A 17,632-nucleotide genomic window follows, 5' to 3' on the forward strand; every position below is an offset into this window, starting at 1 on the left:
GTGTGTAAATTTATTCTGCCGTTAAATTAAGGGCGGGAAACTGTAATCTTGAGTTCTGGTTGTTTTTACATGACATCAGATGTCATTATTATGAATATAAGTTGAACTCTATCAAAGACTATAGATTTAGAAAGTTGGTTCGCTCCTATTAGTTGTGAATGGGAGAAACTGCAACGCGCAACATGGCGGAATATGTCCCGCCTTCTAAGTAAAAGAGCCAATCGCTGATTGATAAAGTCATTGCGTCACTGCAGCTGCCGTTAGAAGCTCCGGTTCTCACAGAAACTTGAGACTCGCGCATCGGCTTGTCTAGCCTGAAAAATAAGCTTTTTTAACGCTATTTGAGCATAAGAAACAACATTTATGGGACAGTTAATGTCAGATTTTGTCACTGATTTGAAATATGTTATTTAATTGTGAGTTCGCCGAGCAGTTTTTGAGATTTCAGGATTCCCCCATTCAAATAGATAGGACTTGGTCCTGGATGCCTGAAGTAGCTGCCTGGCGTTGCAAATATGGCCGCCGAGTGAACAGACTTTCCTAAAGGGACTTTGGCTGAATCCCAAATGGCACCCTAAACCCTCACGGTCTTTCTCCGCACCATTGACTGTGAAAAGATGGATGACGCGACGCCGCTTCCTTCCATTGTAATGAGCTGAATGTAAAACGTACGACGATGGGCGTTGACATGTTAGCACACAAATGTATGTTTGGAGCCTGGGCATGCGCAGAAGGAATCGTCAGTGGAGCCCGGAGGCGGAGTCACAGGTATCAAACTTCCGCTCAGACGTCTGCGTCATCATTGATGTATTTTAAATAGGCTGTATAAACTATATACAATTTAAAATTCTACCTGTAAAATAATAGTCTATTCTGTTTCTAGAGCAATAATATTTTTGAAACAGCAAATTCAGTAGATAAACTCAATATAATATGCCACTAGAAACAACTCTAAAATGTCAGAAACGGTCCTAAATCAAGTTTAAATCTCCATTACAGGAGATCGACTGCTGTAGACAGTGTTTTATAATTAATTAGAGTAGGCTATCATTAGTTTTATCCTGCTAATTATTATTTTATACCCATAAAAATAATTAGTAACTGCCAGATAATGATCACCCGCTTTTTCCCAACATGGTTAATGTTAGGTGTGTTATCTTAAATAATAACATTTATTAATTAGCTTATAAAGCCCACATTTAACGTTACCGAAAAAAGTTCAGTGATCCGTCAGATCCTGTAGGTCGGTTAGTACAGTTTACTGCTGAACAACTCATTTTGTCAGTGTGAAATAACAGAAATCGAAAATTAGTAGTTATATATCTTCAATCTCCCCTCAAAGCTCTGACAGTCCTCAGAGAAGCTGTCAATCACAACTGTCAATCATAACGACATGCCCCGTTTCTATAGCATCAAATTGCTCGCTAAAATCAAACTTCACAAAAACGAACAATTGAACATATATCAGCATGATAGCAACTACCTTAAATTACCAAAACCATCTTTTGGAAAATTTTATTTAAAGTGTAATTTATTTTTTTTATTTTGACTCAAGTGCCATTCGTTTTACATGGAGAGGGCGGGGTTTATGACCTGTACTGCATCCAGCCACCAGGGGGCGATCAAAGAGCCCGCAGCTTCACTTTTCAGGACGTATGAGGCACACCTTGAACAGACTTACTTAAAGGGACTTTGGCTGAATCCTAAATGGCAGACTTGCGGGCTCAGCTGAAGTGCGCGTAGCGGCCACAAAGGGGGCGCTCGCAAGCACGCTTCTGAAACATAAAATGATGAATGGGACACCCTACTACGGTCTCGTGGACTCAACGGACTGCAGCCATTGTAAGTCCACAAGACCGTAAGTGCACAGAAGTGTGCCATTTGGGATTCAGCCGTTGACTGCAATCTGTTGATAACAAGCGTGCCACACGAGTCCTGAAAAGTGAAGCCAAAGCGCCTCGATCGCCCCCAGGTGGCTGGATGCAGTATAGGTCGTAAACCGTCAAAATGTTTTTCCAAAGATGGATTCTGCCATTTTAGGCAGTTTTTATCACGCTAATGTTAGTTAAAGTGTTCGTTCTTTAAATAAGTTTGTTTTTAGTTAGTTATTTGATGCTATAAAAACGCGGGTTTTGACGTCATGATTGACAGTTGAGATTGACAGCTTCCCTGAGCAAAGTAGTCACTGAAATACGAACTGACTTTTTTTGGATCTTCGGGAGGAGATTGGAGCTTTAACTTTAATTTCTACATTTCCAGAACTGTTTCTCACGCCGACATAATGAGTTGTTCTGCTTTATTAACCGATTCCGCGGGGGTGTGGGCGGGACCTTGATATCACGACTCCACTTCGTGCTCACTACTGCGCAGACTCGGGCTCCAAGTTCACTATGTGCAGACTCAAGATGTCAGCGCCATATTGGCACACTGGAGTGTAGGTGCGTTGTTTATCTTACCACAAAACTAGCTAGCAAACACAGAGAAGCTGTGTCCGAACTCGCGTACTGTTGAGTAGGTACTACATTTAATTCACAACCGTTGAAAAAGTATGTTCTATATAGTACAAATGTGTGTAGTATGAATGAATTCGGACGTACTACATCCGCCATGTTGTTACTGTCACATGACCTACAGCGTCAGTTACGTCCCTTCAACTCCATTCACAAATCCTCCCATGGCCTCATGGGATTGTAAAGTGTCCATCGTATGCGCACTTCAGAATCTCGCCGGAAGTAGTAAGTTATCCGGGTACTTTTCGCCTACTGTTTTTCGAATACTATGAATTCGGACATATTACTCTGTTCGCGTATTATTTTTCGCGTACTATATAGTAGAGAAGTATTTGATTTCTTACGCAGGGAGAACGTTCCCCTAGCGTTAGCATATGGTTCCCGTTTGGCTATTTTTGGGAGTCAAATAATAACATTCATGCAATAAATAGTTGCTGTTATTTTTTTATTTATTTTTTTGTGACAACCTAAAGACAATGTATATGGAACGTTCTCTAATGGTTATTTTTAGGTTTTATTATTCTAACGATTGTTTTGGGAACTAACTAGGTATTTTGGATTTTCCCCTTAATTAGTAAAAGCAAAAAAAAAAAAATTACAATTAATGAACATTAAAATGCACGTAGTTGCGAACGAAAGATATGCTAAAATATACGCTTAAATTATGCAATTAATAAAGGTAAATAAACCTAATACTTTTCAAATTAAAATAAAATCCATTATAAAACGCATCTTTAGCGACTATGCTGTTTTTGATTGACGCGAGGGAGCGACTTGTGCTGTTACTGGCTGATGCGCACAGTAGGCGGAGTGTAATCAGGTGACGCGAGGGAGCGACCTGCACTGCTATTGGCTGACGCTCGCGGTGGGCGGGGTTTCATCAGTCCCGCTCGGAAGCTGTGATTTTTTTCCCCAGTATCAATTGATCCGCGCCGGGTGAGTTCTGCTGCAGCGGACCGTCTGATTCTCCAACACAAATGCGGATAAGAGAGATACGCCACTGTACCATGAGAAAACACCCTCATTACTGTATTTCTGGATAGAAACAGAAGCCCTGGTGTTTCGGACGGATTACATGGTTTGGTGAGTACAATCCGCTTGATGTCAACAATATTATTACATTGCAGCAGTTGACGTGGACTTGATGCATATAATGTCCTGCTGAGGACTGATGGGGTAATATGAATAATAATTACTGCTGGCTAAACATCACTGCAGAATAATATCCTTATGCTGCTAGGAAATGAATGAAAATAATAATAACAACAATAATAATGGTGTTATTATTATAATTATAATTTTATGATTGAAGAATGAAACATGAGCAATAATAATAATAATAATACCACTTATTATTATTATTATTATTATTATTATTCACTTAGTGGAGCGAATTGGATGAATAATAATAATACAAACAATAGATAATAATAATAATATGTAATAAATAATATATAATAAACTATTATATATATATAAATAATAAAATAATAAAATATAAATTATTTAGCTAACAAAAAATTCAGTACAGGTAAATTTTTTTTTTTTTTGTCTGGATATGATATTTCTTTTGTCCTGTTCATCATGTAAACGTATTCCCCCTTTAAGAAGAGCGTGTGTGTGTGTGTGTGTAAAGCTGCAGACTGCAGGCAACACAGTGTGTGTGTGTGTGTGTGTGTGTGTGTGTGTGTGTGTGTGTGTCTGCTGCTGTTGTTCTCAGTGCGGATAGGATGAGTCTGCAGGTATCCGCAGGTCACCCAGAACTCAACACCGTTAAATGGATGCTGTCAGAGGCCGGATGAAAAATGAGCAGACCGGCCTGGGGAATAAGAGCGGTTCAGATGCTGATGGCCTCTAGCGGATGCTGAACATCAGTGCAATTTACATTGGCTGCTGCTGAATGCACACAAACACATGCAGTGCTTCAGATCTTCACATTCGTTTTCTAGTAGATACACAGACTGATTTGCACGAGCAGCGTTTGCTTCCATACACACATCCATCCTGCACATTTGGGGAAAATGAATGCCATCATGTTTTATTGTCTCTCTGGCTCTCCTTTCACACCCCTGTGGTCTGAACACAAGGTGAGAGAGTCACAGTTTTTAATTAATGGCGCTGCTCCACATGACCTCCTGTTCATTTCTTGTTTCACCACATAAACAGTATCATCCCAGCAGACATTTGTGCGCATGTGCACAAGTTTTTATTATAAACACAGATATGTTGTTTAAACAAATTTTTTGATATGGCGGTAATACTGTGTATAATAATAAAACAATGTTAAAAAATAGTTCCAATTGTTTGAGGTGCCTTGGAGTAGTGTCAATGAATATAATAACAATGAAGTACTATATAAAAAGTATCACAGTCATTATACCATGGTACTGCCACAGTATGATTTTGCAAGTGACTTCTGGCTTTTCCCCTCCAAGCCTTTTTAATTTTAATGTCTTATGTGATTGTTCTGTCTTATGCAATGCATTGGGAAAAACTGAAAAGCTTAATCATGGAAAATGTTGACTTTGAAGAGCTTGTGAAGCTTTTGAGTGTCTGTTGCACATGAAATGTACTTGGCTGTGCTTCAATCCGCTGTTGGCTTGACTGTATGTTGTCTCTCTTAGCTAGAAATTGATAAAATGTTTTTAAATGCATAGTTTAAGATAACTAAACAGTGTTGACAGTAGTTTTTGAGTATTTTAATAGAGCATACATTAAAAAAAACACTGCATTTGTTTTGTTTTCTTAAGTGTACAATTTCAGTGCCATTAGAATCGCGAAATTCAAAATGTCTCCCACCCGTTTCTCATTGGTTGGTCAAAGTGGTGGCCCCGCCCCCAAACACACCATTGTTTGAGGCAGTGTTGCTGTGTCAATTATTAACCATAAATCTAGTTTTTTTATGTAATGTACATTTATAAATATACTTTGTGTTTTATTTTCTTGGCATTAGATTACAGAAAACTAGTTAATGCTTCTGCGTTTGTATTTCTAACCATAGATACGTACACCGTCCGCCATATTGGAGCGGTCCGTGAACATTCCAAAGACTTTAGAAAGACAGTGCACTCGTTGACCGCGTCTGCAACCGTAGTTACATGCATATGAATATATATGAGATAGACTTCAGCAGATGATTTCCCTAAACTAAACAATACAAAGGCATCAGCTGACACGACATTAAAAAGTTACCATAGTAAAAGTAAAAACATACCATAGTAAAAACATGTAATATTGAGTTAATATATAAACACAAACCAACATATTCTCAACTGTGAAAGTTTATCCCATTTCTTCAGGAATCTCTGCACTAATATACACTCTAAAAAAGCTGGTTTAAAAAAATGGACAAACTCAGCGGTTGGTTAAATGTTTGCCCAACCTGCTGGGTAGTTCTTTTGGGTTCATTTTAAGCCAGCCATACAGTAATTTTTAAAAAATAGTTGAGTTAAATAAAACTTCCCAGCACATTGAGCAAACATGTAACCCAACCGCTGGATTAAAACAACCCAATAGCTAGGTTTGTCCACTTGGGTTGTTTTTAACCCACCATTTTTAGAGTGTGCATACAAGGTCCATGGCGCCACAATGTTTACACCTTGTTCATATGAGTCGCAAAGGTCAAATGTGAAGTGACTCTTCTCTATCAACAAAAGGTTATTGCATCTGATTGACGTAAAGGCCTTGGATTGTCACTTTCTACCAATCCATCAAAATCCTTCACCCCTCCGTCATGGGTTCTGATTAATAATCAAGTACAGAAAGTCTTTGAGGGTTAGTGAAGAAAACAAGCGTGCCTGTAGGCGAGAATCAGACCTGCAGACATGAGTGACATGAATATTCTAGTGTGGAAGTACTGAGAACAGAAAGATTAAAGGCCCGTGTTTCATTTTCCTTTCCTTCCCTCTTGTCTGCTTTTTCCTGGCTGCGGCTTCGATAACGGAATGACAAAATAGCTTGCGCTCGGGAATAAATGAGCCATGGTTGTTTGATGATTTTAAACGGCTGTGTAATGATGAGGAGCGGTGGAGGTCTGTGCAAGAACAACTCAGAACGTCCTGTACCAGAATGTGTGCGTAAAGTCTGTTGAAATGTCTTCAGATGTCAAGGTTTGACTTTACAGCAGAGATGATGATCTATATTTGCGTTTCTTTGCCTCGAGCAGCTTTGACCCGGTGAGTCATATACTGCACCAGCCCGGCTTTATTCTTGGCATATTCTGCGCTCTTTATGAAGTCCTGGTGTGAATATGTCAGATTTCCAGACTGCATTTGAAGTCTGTTTAATAATGGTTATTAATGGGAATTTGAGCAAGTATTCACAGCGTAACTCGTCCTGCAACTTCAATATGAATGATGAAAGTTCATGCAGTTTGTTAAGGAGAGGTGGGTTATGTCATAAACTACCTACCACCTAACCAACCCACATTTCAGTGCCCTGGCACCCACCCAGAACACTTAAGCATCGCCATCGCATTGGCAAGTTTTTGCACTCACATTATTCAGCAAATGTAAAAAACTCTATTGATGTTTTTGTGCATGCTGAAGGAGGTGTCATGACATGTAATGTATAATGCGGCTGTAAGATCAATAACATACGCTGTGAATAAGAAGCCGTTCCAGCTGGATAATGACACTACTGTCATAGAGCTTGAACTTGTAGTAATTTCATAATTGATTAATTTTGCGTCATTGATTCTGTAATTTTCCTGTTTATTACTGAAGCTGCTTTGACACATTTTGCATTGTATAAGGTGCCTGTAGAAATAAATGTAACTAGACCAACATGGCTGTTTAACCTCCATTGCAAACGAAGCACTTCTGATGCACTGGCAGTAACTAATGACCCTGCTGAGGGACAGATGGGCTGCGATTCTGACATTATGTATTATTGTTTTCTAATTTAATAATAAGATTATAGAACTAGTGATCGACCCGACTGATAATATCAGCCAGACTGAGTAATTGAACTGTTTTGACTTTATCGGCCAATTACTGTGGCTGATTAGATTAGCTTCGGGACTGGAATCTGATTGGCTGAGTGGTTCCAAGAGTGCTGATATAACCATCCAATAGCTCTGGGACTTTTCACGGATTGTATCACTCCACTTGTCTGGGTTTGTTGTGACAGACTGTCAGTCTGTGTATTATTGCTGGGTCTTTTTCAGTGACTCTTTCTGCAGGCTACATCGTTACTCCAGTAGGTGGCAAAAAATTACTTTTATGAGCGAGTCATTGAATCATTCATTCAACTGATTAATTCGGGAACAAAACAAGTGGTTGAATCATTAAATTGTTAGGTGTGTTTGACTTGAAGCGGCACTGCGTAGACTGATCGGTGTACCGTGAGAGTGATTAGTGAACAGACGGCTCTGTATGCTTCCGAATCTCTCTTGCGGTATGTCATTCACTGATAGGTCTGCGCAGCGCTGCTTCAAGTCAAAAACACCTGTTCATTCTACTGATTTGTTCAAAAACAATTATTCATTCAGGAATGAAACAAGTGACTGAGTCATTGAATCATTCTCTCAGCCAATTCAAAACACTGAGTTATTCAGGAACTAAACAAGTGACTGAGTCATTGAATTATTCTCTCTACCAATTAATTAGGACTGCGACAATAAATCGATGCTTCTTGATTCGTTCTAGGCTAGTTTTTAACCGTGCGCTCAAATGCTTATAAAGAAGAGTGCTCGTGCATTCAGCCAAGTCTGAAAATGTACTGAATGCTTTTATGACATGAGATTAATGTAAACAGCCCACTGCAAACACCCTTGTAATTCACTTCAACTTTTTCAAACTTTATGAATGATTATTTTATAGAAGTTTCAAGTGGTGTGTGTGAGGAACTGGAAGCAAGCAGAGTACGGCTGTTTCTAAAGTGTGCAGTGCCATCTGCTGTTAAAAGCTAAGCTCAAAATCGATTCGAGAGAATCGAGATGCATTTGGAAAATCTCAGAATCGATACAGAATCATTTCTCAATTCGCAATGCATCGATTTATTTTCTTAGCCCTGGAATTAATTTAAAACACTGATTTATTCAGGAACTAAACAAATGACTAAGTCATTGAATCATTTACTCGACTGATTTGTTCAAAAACACTGATTCATTCAGGAAACACCGCTACTGTGTGTTGGCTGTGGTTCATTTGTGGAACACAAATAGACAAAGTAACTGGCAATATTGTGTTTAAAATGTAAGTTACTCATTATTAATTACTCATATTTTTAAAATCACTTTGGGCTACTTTTGATTGGCCATTGGGCCATTGTTGTTCTGACCTGGCAACCCTTTCATGCAGCTCCAGTGCCAAACCAAATACTAAGAACTTCTAACTCATTTTTCCAGTTTCAAAACTTATTTGACCATGTTACTTGTAAGTACAGTAGGTTATGCAACAGCAGGTCTTTAAAACAGTCTTTAAAATATAATGAAATGATAAATATTCAAGAGAGACCCAATAAGACCCGATGATTATAATACTGCATAAGCCACAGCACCCAAACATTGAGAGAGCAAGAGTACTGAGACATGAAACAGTGGCGAGATTAGCAGGTTAGATCAGGGTAAGTGAAATCCCTCTCCTCAGAGCACATGTCCCTTATCTGCAGGATAATTACATTCCCTGCGGCAGAGCAGGACGCAAGGCAATCGCTAGCGTTTCACTCAGTCCTTAGCAGGGGAAGGTGGCTCCGAAATTGAAATGCGTTTGCTTGTTGTTTTTGTGTTGCAGTAAGGCCGAGCGGTTGTCAGCAGCTGTTCTCCCGCCAGAATGAGCTCTTCTCCTGTCGTCTCGCGCGTGTCCGTCGACATCCTGGAGGAACTGCAGCTGTTCACTGCTCAAAACCTGGAGAAGGTCGAGGTCAACAAATACTATGAAGTCATACGGGAGCTCGGCAAGGGCACTTATGGGAAGGTGGACCTCGTCATCCATAAGATCAGAGGTACAGCACAGTTCCAAACCAGGGTTATTATTGTGAACTATTTTCAATACTTAAAATAAAATAAACATTAAAAACATTAACTGAAATAATTTTTTTATTTTATTGCAGCTAGTTGCAAAGGCAACATTTCTCATTTCCTCTTATTTTAAATTGAAGTACTAAAATCAATAAAATAAAACTAAAACCTAATAAACATCATTACTCCAGTAGGTGGCGACAGATGACTTTATGAATAAGTCACTGAATCATTCATTCAACCAATCCTTTCTAAAACACTGATTCATTCAGAAAATGAAACACTTGAGTGAGTCATTGAATCATTTATTCAATCGACTGTGTCATTGAATTATTTACTTAACCAATTCATTCAAAACACAGATTCATTCGGGAATAAAACAAGGGACTGTAGGCTGTAGTCAATATATAAAGAAAAACTAAAATTAATAGAAATGACAAACTATGGAAGCTTGTTTCCACCACTGAATAAAAAAGGTATAATTGCAACCTTTTTTTTCTCAGAATTGTGTGATATAAACTTGCAATTGCGAGTTATAATGTAAGAATTGCGAGATTTAAACACACAATTGTGAGAAATAAAGTCAGAATTGTGAGTTTTGTCAGAATTTTGAGTTATAAAGTCAGAATTGTATGATATAAACTCGCAATCCAGACTTTTTAATATAAATTGCGAGTTATAAAGTCAGATTTGCGAGATATAAACTATTGCAAAACGTTCTTAGAACGTATTTGTGTTCTAAGAGGGGAAGGATCGGGTGCGCTAAACCAATAAAGCTTTAACTGAATGAATTCAATGTTCATTGAATTGAACATTGTTGCATGTTTTGCTTTCCTCAACCTACAGGTAACAAGATGGCTCTGAAGTTTCTAAAGAAGAAAACAACCAAGCTGAAGAGTTTCTTAAGAGAGTACAGCATCTCCCTCTATCTTTCTCCGTGTCCCTTTGTCATCAACATGTCTGGCATTGCATTTGAAACGGAGGAGTATTATGTTTTTGCACAGGAGTACGCGCCGTCTGGAGACTTGTTTGATATCATTCCACCACAGGTAATGCAGCATCATTTAACAAGCGTAATGCAGTAGATTCCATTGATTTCCAGGTGCTTTTTTTTTTACCTTTGTAAGGGCAATATATTATGTATATACACCGATCAGGCATAACATTATGAGCACTGACAGGTGAGGTGAATAACACTGATCATCTCTTCATCAAGACACCTGTTAGTGGGTGGATATATTAGGCAGCAAGTGAACATTTTGTCCTCAAAGTTGATGTGTTAGAAGCAGGAAAAATGGGTAAGCGAAGGATTTGAGCGAGTTTGACAAGAGCCAAATTGTGATGGCTAGACGACTGGGTCAGAGCATCTCCAAAACTGCAGCTCTTGTGGGGTGTTCCCGGTCTGCAGTGGTCAGTATCTATCAAAAGTGCTCCAAGGAAGGAACAGTGGTGAACCGGCAACAGGGTCATGGGCGGCCGAGGCTCAATGAAGGCTGACCCGTGTGGTCCGATCCAACAGATGAGCTACTGTAGCTCAAATTGCTCAAGAAGTTAATGCTGATTCTGATAGAAAGGTGTCAGAATACACAGTGCATCACAGTTTGTTGCGTATGGAGCTGCACAGACACAGACCAGTTTGCTGACCCCTGTCCACCGCCGAAAGCGGCAACAGTGGACACGTGAGCATCAGAACTGGACCACGGAGCAATGGAAGAAGGTGGCCTGGTCATGGGTGACAATGGCTGAAGGTGGCGTGTGCGTCTCTTACCTGGGGAACACATGGCACCAGGATGCACTATGGGAAGAAGTCAAGTTGGCGGAGGCAGTGTGATGCTTTGGGCAATGTTCTGCTGGGAAACCTTGGGTCCTGCCATCCATGTGGATGTTACTTTGACACGTACCACCTACCTAAGCATTGCTGAGACCATGTACACCCTTTCATGGAAACAGTATTCCCTGCTGGCTGTGGCCTCTTTCAGCAGGATAATGCTCCTGCCACAAAGCAAAAATGGTTCAGGAATGGTTTGAGGAGCACAACAACAAGTTTGAGGTGTTGACTTGGCCTCCAAATTCCCCAGATCTCAATCCAATCGAGCATTTGTGGGATGTGCTGAACAAACAAGTCCGATCCATGGAGGCTCCACCTCGCAACTTACAGGACTTAAAGGATCTGCTGCTAACATCTTGGTCCAGATACCACAGCACACCTTCAGCGGTCTAGTGGAGTCCATGCCTCGACGGGTCAGGGCTGTTTTGGCAGCAAAACGGGACCAACACAATATTAGGAAGGTGGTCATAATGTTATGCCTATTTTGTATCAAATAAAAATGTTTGGTTCGGTACATTTGCTTTACAGTAAACTTAAACTTCTATAACACTTTAATTTTTTGAAGCTGCGCCTACAATAATCTGTTGAGTGTCTTTTTTAAAACAGATCAAAGCATTCTAAAACCATTTAAGTTTTGATCCTTGTTGTGTCAGTGACTGATTATTCTCAATGTTTCGGCACAGGTGGGACTGCCGGAGCCGGTGGCGAAGCGCTGCGTTCATCAGGTGGCTATCGCCCTGGACTACCTGCACTCCAAGAAGCTGGTGCACAGAGACATCAAGCCCGAGAACATCTTAATCTTTGACAAGGAGTGTCGCAAGGTCAAGCTGTCGGACTTCGGCATGACGCGGCGTGCCGGGTCGCCGGTGAAGCGTGTGAGCGGCACCATCCCCTACACGGCGCCGGAGCTCTGTGACACGTCCAAGCACGAGGGTTTCTGCGTGGACTACAGCACGGACGTGTGGGCCTTCGGAGTGCTGCTCTTCTGCATGCTCACCGGGAACTTCCCCTGGGAGAAGGCCATGCCGTCCGACACTTTCTACGAAGAGTTTGTGCGCTGGCAGAGGCGGCGGACGGGCGCGGTGCCGTCGCAGTGGCGCCGCTTCACGGACGAAGCCCTGCGCATGTTCCGAAAACTCCTGGCCTTGGAGCAGGAACGCCGCTGCTCGGTCAAGGAGGTGTTCGCGCATTTCAGCCACCGTTGGATGCTGGATGGCCAGAGCGGCGGAAACCACCATCAGGCCACGCTGAACTCTTCATCTGAGGAGGAGGAGCTGCTGGTGGACCGCATGAAGCAGCAGACCTTGTCTCCGACGGCTTCCAAGAGCAACGGCGTGGAGTCCGGATCAGCTCACCACTTCACCTCCGTGTCCACGAACAGCTCCGTGTCTTCCACCAACAGCTACGAGCGTTCGGCCAGAGACAGTCCTCCTAGCAGCCGCATCCTGGTCACGACGCCTATAGAGATCTGCGTGTGAACGCACAGCTGACGGAATCAACATGCGCACAAGCATTCGCATCCATAAGAGACTCCAAACACTCGCACACATCCGTAACGGAGTTTGACGAACAATATAGCGCTATTATATGGAAGCCCATTTCCACCACATAAAATTATAACATAAAAAGTCATAATTACGACATAAGTCGAATTTATGACATAGTCATATTTGAGATTAAAGTCAAAATTATGACATACTAAGTCATAATTCTGACAGTTATAATTATGAGATGAAAAATTGAAATTATTGATAAAAATTATGACTGTCAGTTTTGACTGTCATAATAATGACTTTTTAAGTCATAATTTTTACTTCGAATGTCATAATTTTGACTTTTCATGTCATAATTATACAGTCAAAATTGTGAGATAGTAAAAAATTGACATACTAAGTCATAATTATGACAATTATAATTATGACTAAGATTAAAAAGTTTAATTTATGAGATAAAAAGTAGAAATTATGACGTGCCATAATTATGACTTTTTATGCCATAATTTTGACTGTCATAATAATGACTTATATTGTTATTAATTTTTTACTTCGAATGTCATTAAAATTATGAGATAAAAAGTTGAAATTATGACTGTCATAATTTCGACTTTTGTCACATTTTCAAATTTTAATGTAATATGACTTTTAATGTCATAATTTCGACTTGGTCATTATTTTGACTCATAATTTCGACTTGTCATCTGATAATTATGACTTGGTGTGTAAGTTTGACTTTTTATGTCATTTTTATGTTATGATTTTTTACTTTTTCCTTATGTGGCGGAAATGGGCTTCCGGTCACATTAGCGTAAATTTAGCAAATTTTTGTGGCCGAAAAGATCTGTTGTCTGTCGTCAAAACTGCTCTCACAGAAGTCACTTTCGAACAGAGCACCTTTCTGTTTGTACGGCGAATTCGCGTGACAAACTTGAATGAGCGAAATCTTTGCCGTGGATTCCTTTTGAAATGACTGAAATTCGCCCACGAAAATTCGCTGAGCAACGGTAAATGTGACCGCATCTTTAAACGCAAAAAATGACGAATTTAGTTTGTGTTCGGTGTCTGTTTGATTCTCCGCTCGCTCGACTAACATTCCTAACAGAGATTTGCGTGTTTAGAAGTCTGCGAAGAAACGTTGCACTGAAACTGTGAAATACCGCGCAGGTTGTGCTTTCTAACGCGCAATGAACCAATACACGAGTGGATTGAAAGCTCGAATCCACTTCCAGCTCGGGAAGAAACACGAGGGCTTCCCCAAAATGTCTCTAAAGCAATATATGAAGCAAAAAAGAAAGGAGAATATCTGGGATCTTCATTCTTGTGAGGAATTTATCAAAATCATTTCTGTGAATAAGCAAACTAAGAATTGGGACGTTTATGAGAGCGGATGATGTTGGCTGTGGTACTATGTGTGTTTGAGATTTGCTACGTACGAAATTACGAATTTAGATGTTTTGTTATTTAAATCCTAATTTACTTAATGTTCAGTATGTGCAACAAAACGAAAGGTTTTGCCGAGGTTTATGACACTTGAACGTGTCACAGATATCGCATGTACTCAAAGTGTTTATAAATCTGACTTGTAGACTGTTGTTTTTAATTAATTGTTCTTAATTTATCAGGATTCTTAGTATTCAGAAATATATATTTTTTCAGTTGATATAGTGATTAACAAACATCAATATTTTTAATTTAATTTTAGTACTTTAGCACAGTTGTGCCAAACTTATTTTTTAATGTGGCTGAAAAGACGTGAAGGTCGGCTGCTGCTCCATGACGAACATTAATTGAAAACTATGGACAAAGTTTTATTCATGATGTTATTTTTCATTTCTCAGAGTTCGGCTGTGATTTCTTTATGACATTTCTGTTGCAAAAAAAACAAAAACAAAAAAAACCTTGTACCTTCTGTACTGGTTGTAGTGGTGAACAACATACAGTATCTATTGAAGACTGACAGGTTGAAAAGACGTATTTTTGCCTATTGTACAATTTTTTTGGTGTTCCCCCTTTAAAGTATTATCTTATATATTTTCTACATTGGTTTAAATTGAAATGCAAAACAACGAGCGCAAATTTGCGCAAGCAAACAGAATAACTGCATGATGTTGATGAAAACATTGAAAACAAGTGTTTTAAGATATGTGAGAATTGATGTAATGTGAAATTTTTTGCTGTCACAATTGCATAATGTTTCAGAGTGAAATTTTTAGTAGATGACATAGGGCAAAACATCAAGCCAGCCAAATGAATTGTTTGTTTTGTTGTCGTGTTTGTATGCTGCTGCTGCTGTTGTTGTTGTTGTTGTTGTTGTTTATTTCTCACTGAGCTCAAGAACTACCTGATAAAGCCTGTGCGTGTCAAACACATGTGCGCCGCTGCTGTCATATACTGAAACCCATCATTTTCAGGTCAGAATGAAAGGGAAGACTTACTGAAAAGTTCAGGAAACGTTCTGGCAAGGTTCCCTCAAAGTTATGAACAAACATTCCTCCAGTAACGTTAATAGAACATTTGCATAAACTGCTTAGACTACTCATAAAAGTTTTTCTTCAAGAATGGTCCTAGCTTTTTAATGTTAGTTAGATATAAAGGTAGATTGGTCTAATTTGAATGGGAAAAGTAAGACTGATTACCGCTTACTAACAAAGGTGCAATAGGTGATTCTCTACAGAAACGTGTTTTGTAATGCTGGTTGAAAGTCTCCTCATATCCTGACAGCAATCACTATGATAAGTGGACTAAATGTATTTTTATAAATATATATCATCTGTGGAAGGCATAGGACCATAAAATGTTCCTTCATTGCATTCGGTCCGAATGAAATGATAGCATGGTTTCAGGGTTGGCCAGGTTTTCACAACAAATTTGCTACTCAAAACTAGCCCAATCGCATTGCAGGGACCCGCCGGTAAAAAACACGTTCTGGGGGTAAAATCTGCATTTTTGGTGGGGTTCCCCTGGTAAAATTTGCATTCTAGGTGCTAAATATCATGTTATTTGGGGTCGCTTCAACCCACGGACATGTAAAACAACCTGCGGCAACAGTGTTAAAGTAGCCCAATTCCGCGGGAAAACCACGGACTTGGCAACAATACATGTGTTCCTGTGTTTGCATACCACTGCGCAGCCTGTTCGCGCAGACATCATATGTCATCAGCGGCTTCATGTACGCTGTGCAGACAGAGCGAGAATGGCAGGCACACAGCAACAACCTAACTTTAGTTTAGTAGTACTGTTACTCACTGTACTGTAAAGTTTTCTGACTGGTGAATGACAAATGATGTAACCCAATAACGTTGTCTCTGGTCGTATCATTTCTGGTCTGTGCGCATTCATGTGTTTTGGAGGAGGCGTGGCTTTGGACGGGATAAATAACTCAACCCCTGGGTTGTTACGTCTGACCCAGGAGCTGGGTAACACAAAAACTACCCAAACACTGGGTTGTTACGTCTGACCCAGGATCTGGGTAACACAAAAACTACCCAGTCACTGGGTTGTTACGTCTGACCCAGGAGCTGGGTAACACAAAAACTACCCAAACGCTGGGTTGTTACGTCCGACCCAGGAGCTGGGTAACACAAAAACGACCCAGTCACTGGGATGTTACGTCTGACCCAGGATCTGGGTAACACAAAAACTACCTAAACACTGGGTTGTTACGTCCGACCCAGGAGCTGGGTAACACAAAAACGACCCAAACTCTGGAAAAATAACCCCAAAAATTTACCCAAAAGGCTCAACCCAGGACTTGGGTAGAAAAAATAACCCAAGATTTTTTAGTGTATGCTTTCAATGCTAGCAGGCTAAAGTTAGCATTTCCCAGATCACCTACTGCACCTTTAACTATCTAAACTGCTAGTTGGTCAAACATAGTGGCTAAGTTTATGCAACTGGTTTAATTTTCTGCAAAACGTTAGCACAAAAACATCATTCATGGAGTGTTTTTTTTCCCCCTGAAATGTTTAAATAATATTACTTACAACTTATTTCAGAAAGCTCAGAAAAAATTCAAAAGTAATGTTCCCCTAAAATGTAACATTAAATTTTTTCTGTAACATTTGTGTAACCAAGAAGAAAAAAACTGAATGTTTTTTTTTAAAATAACGTTCAGAAATAACGTTTTCATAACGTAATGGGAACGTTGGCAGAACGTTCTTAGAATATATTTTGTTTGCTGGGCGAAGGCCTTGAAAACAAACAAAAGGGGTGTTTTTTTGGAATTGGTATAGTGTGTCTGAATATGTGTTTTATTTTATGCTACACGTCTGCATGAGCTTTCAACATGTATTGGGAGTATGTTCTGAGACGCTTATAGTTGTATCACTCTCTTTGCATTAAAAGTGGCCCAGCAGTGTAGGAAAACAGAAATATCATGTTCTTACATATCGTAGACATGCAACGACACTTACTGACCATGTTTTTATTTTAATAACAAATGAAAAGACCTGGAGATTTTGTGATCGTGCTGAAGTGTTTTGGTTTATGGTGATCGTTTTGATTTGATTTTAGCTGTCGGTGGGCTTCGGTCATCAAAACAAACTCTGAAACCCGTCTAAATCCTGTCTTTGCAATACAACTGTCTTCCTGTAAGCTCAGATTTATTCGGAAATAAATCTCGACTAAAATGTGCATGTGTTTGTTTTTGTAGGTTTGAGTTACTGGTTTTATTATTGCTAAAAACACTGTAGTTATGGGTAAACAACAAAACTAAAATATAGCTGCAAGCAGCGATGACAGGCCCAAGCCCTGGCGCTACTGCTACTCTGTGCATGGCGGTCAACATACAATCTTAATTTAATTTAAATCAAACAATGATTTTACACGATATGAGACA

General features: G+C 39.7%; 1 protein-coding gene across 1 annotated transcript; it reads left to right on the top strand.

Moving 5' to 3' along the window:
• Positions 1 to 725: 725 nt before the first annotated feature.
• Positions 726 to 17,427, top strand: bsk146 (brain specific kinase 146). The gene is made up of 4 exons (XM_051914991.1): positions 726 to 3,593; positions 9,245 to 9,455; positions 10,318 to 10,520; positions 11,983 to 17,427. Exons 2-4 carry the CDS (start codon positions 9,284 to 9,286, stop codon positions 12,775 to 12,777), a joined length of 1,170 nt encoding a protein of 389 aa, XP_051770951.1. The 5' UTR covers positions 726 to 3,593; positions 9,245 to 9,283; the 3' UTR covers positions 12,778 to 17,427.
• The last annotated feature ends 205 nt before the right edge of the window (positions 17,428 to 17,632 follow it).

The sequence above is a fragment of the Ctenopharyngodon idella genome, chromosome 12 (assembly GCF_019924925.1).
Source record: "Ctenopharyngodon idella isolate HZGC_01 chromosome 12, HZGC01, whole genome shotgun sequence".
Lineage (NCBI taxonomy): Eukaryota > Metazoa > Chordata > Actinopteri > Cypriniformes > Xenocyprididae > Ctenopharyngodon > Ctenopharyngodon idella.

Bases quoted from the DNA above. Each gene is read 5' to 3' on its own strand.
- bsk146 (XM_051914991.1), top strand. From the start codon at position 9,284: ATGAGCTCTTCTCCTGTCGTCTCGCGCGTGTCCGTCGACATCCTGGAG. The intron at 9,456-10,317 runs GTACAGCACAGT...CTCAACCTACAG, and splicing joins CGTCATCCATAAGATCAGAG to GTAACAAGATGGCTCTGAAG. The intron at 10,521-11,982 runs GTAATGCAGCAT...GTTTCGGCACAG, and splicing joins TTGATATCATTCCACCACAG to GTGGGACTGCCGGAGCCGGT.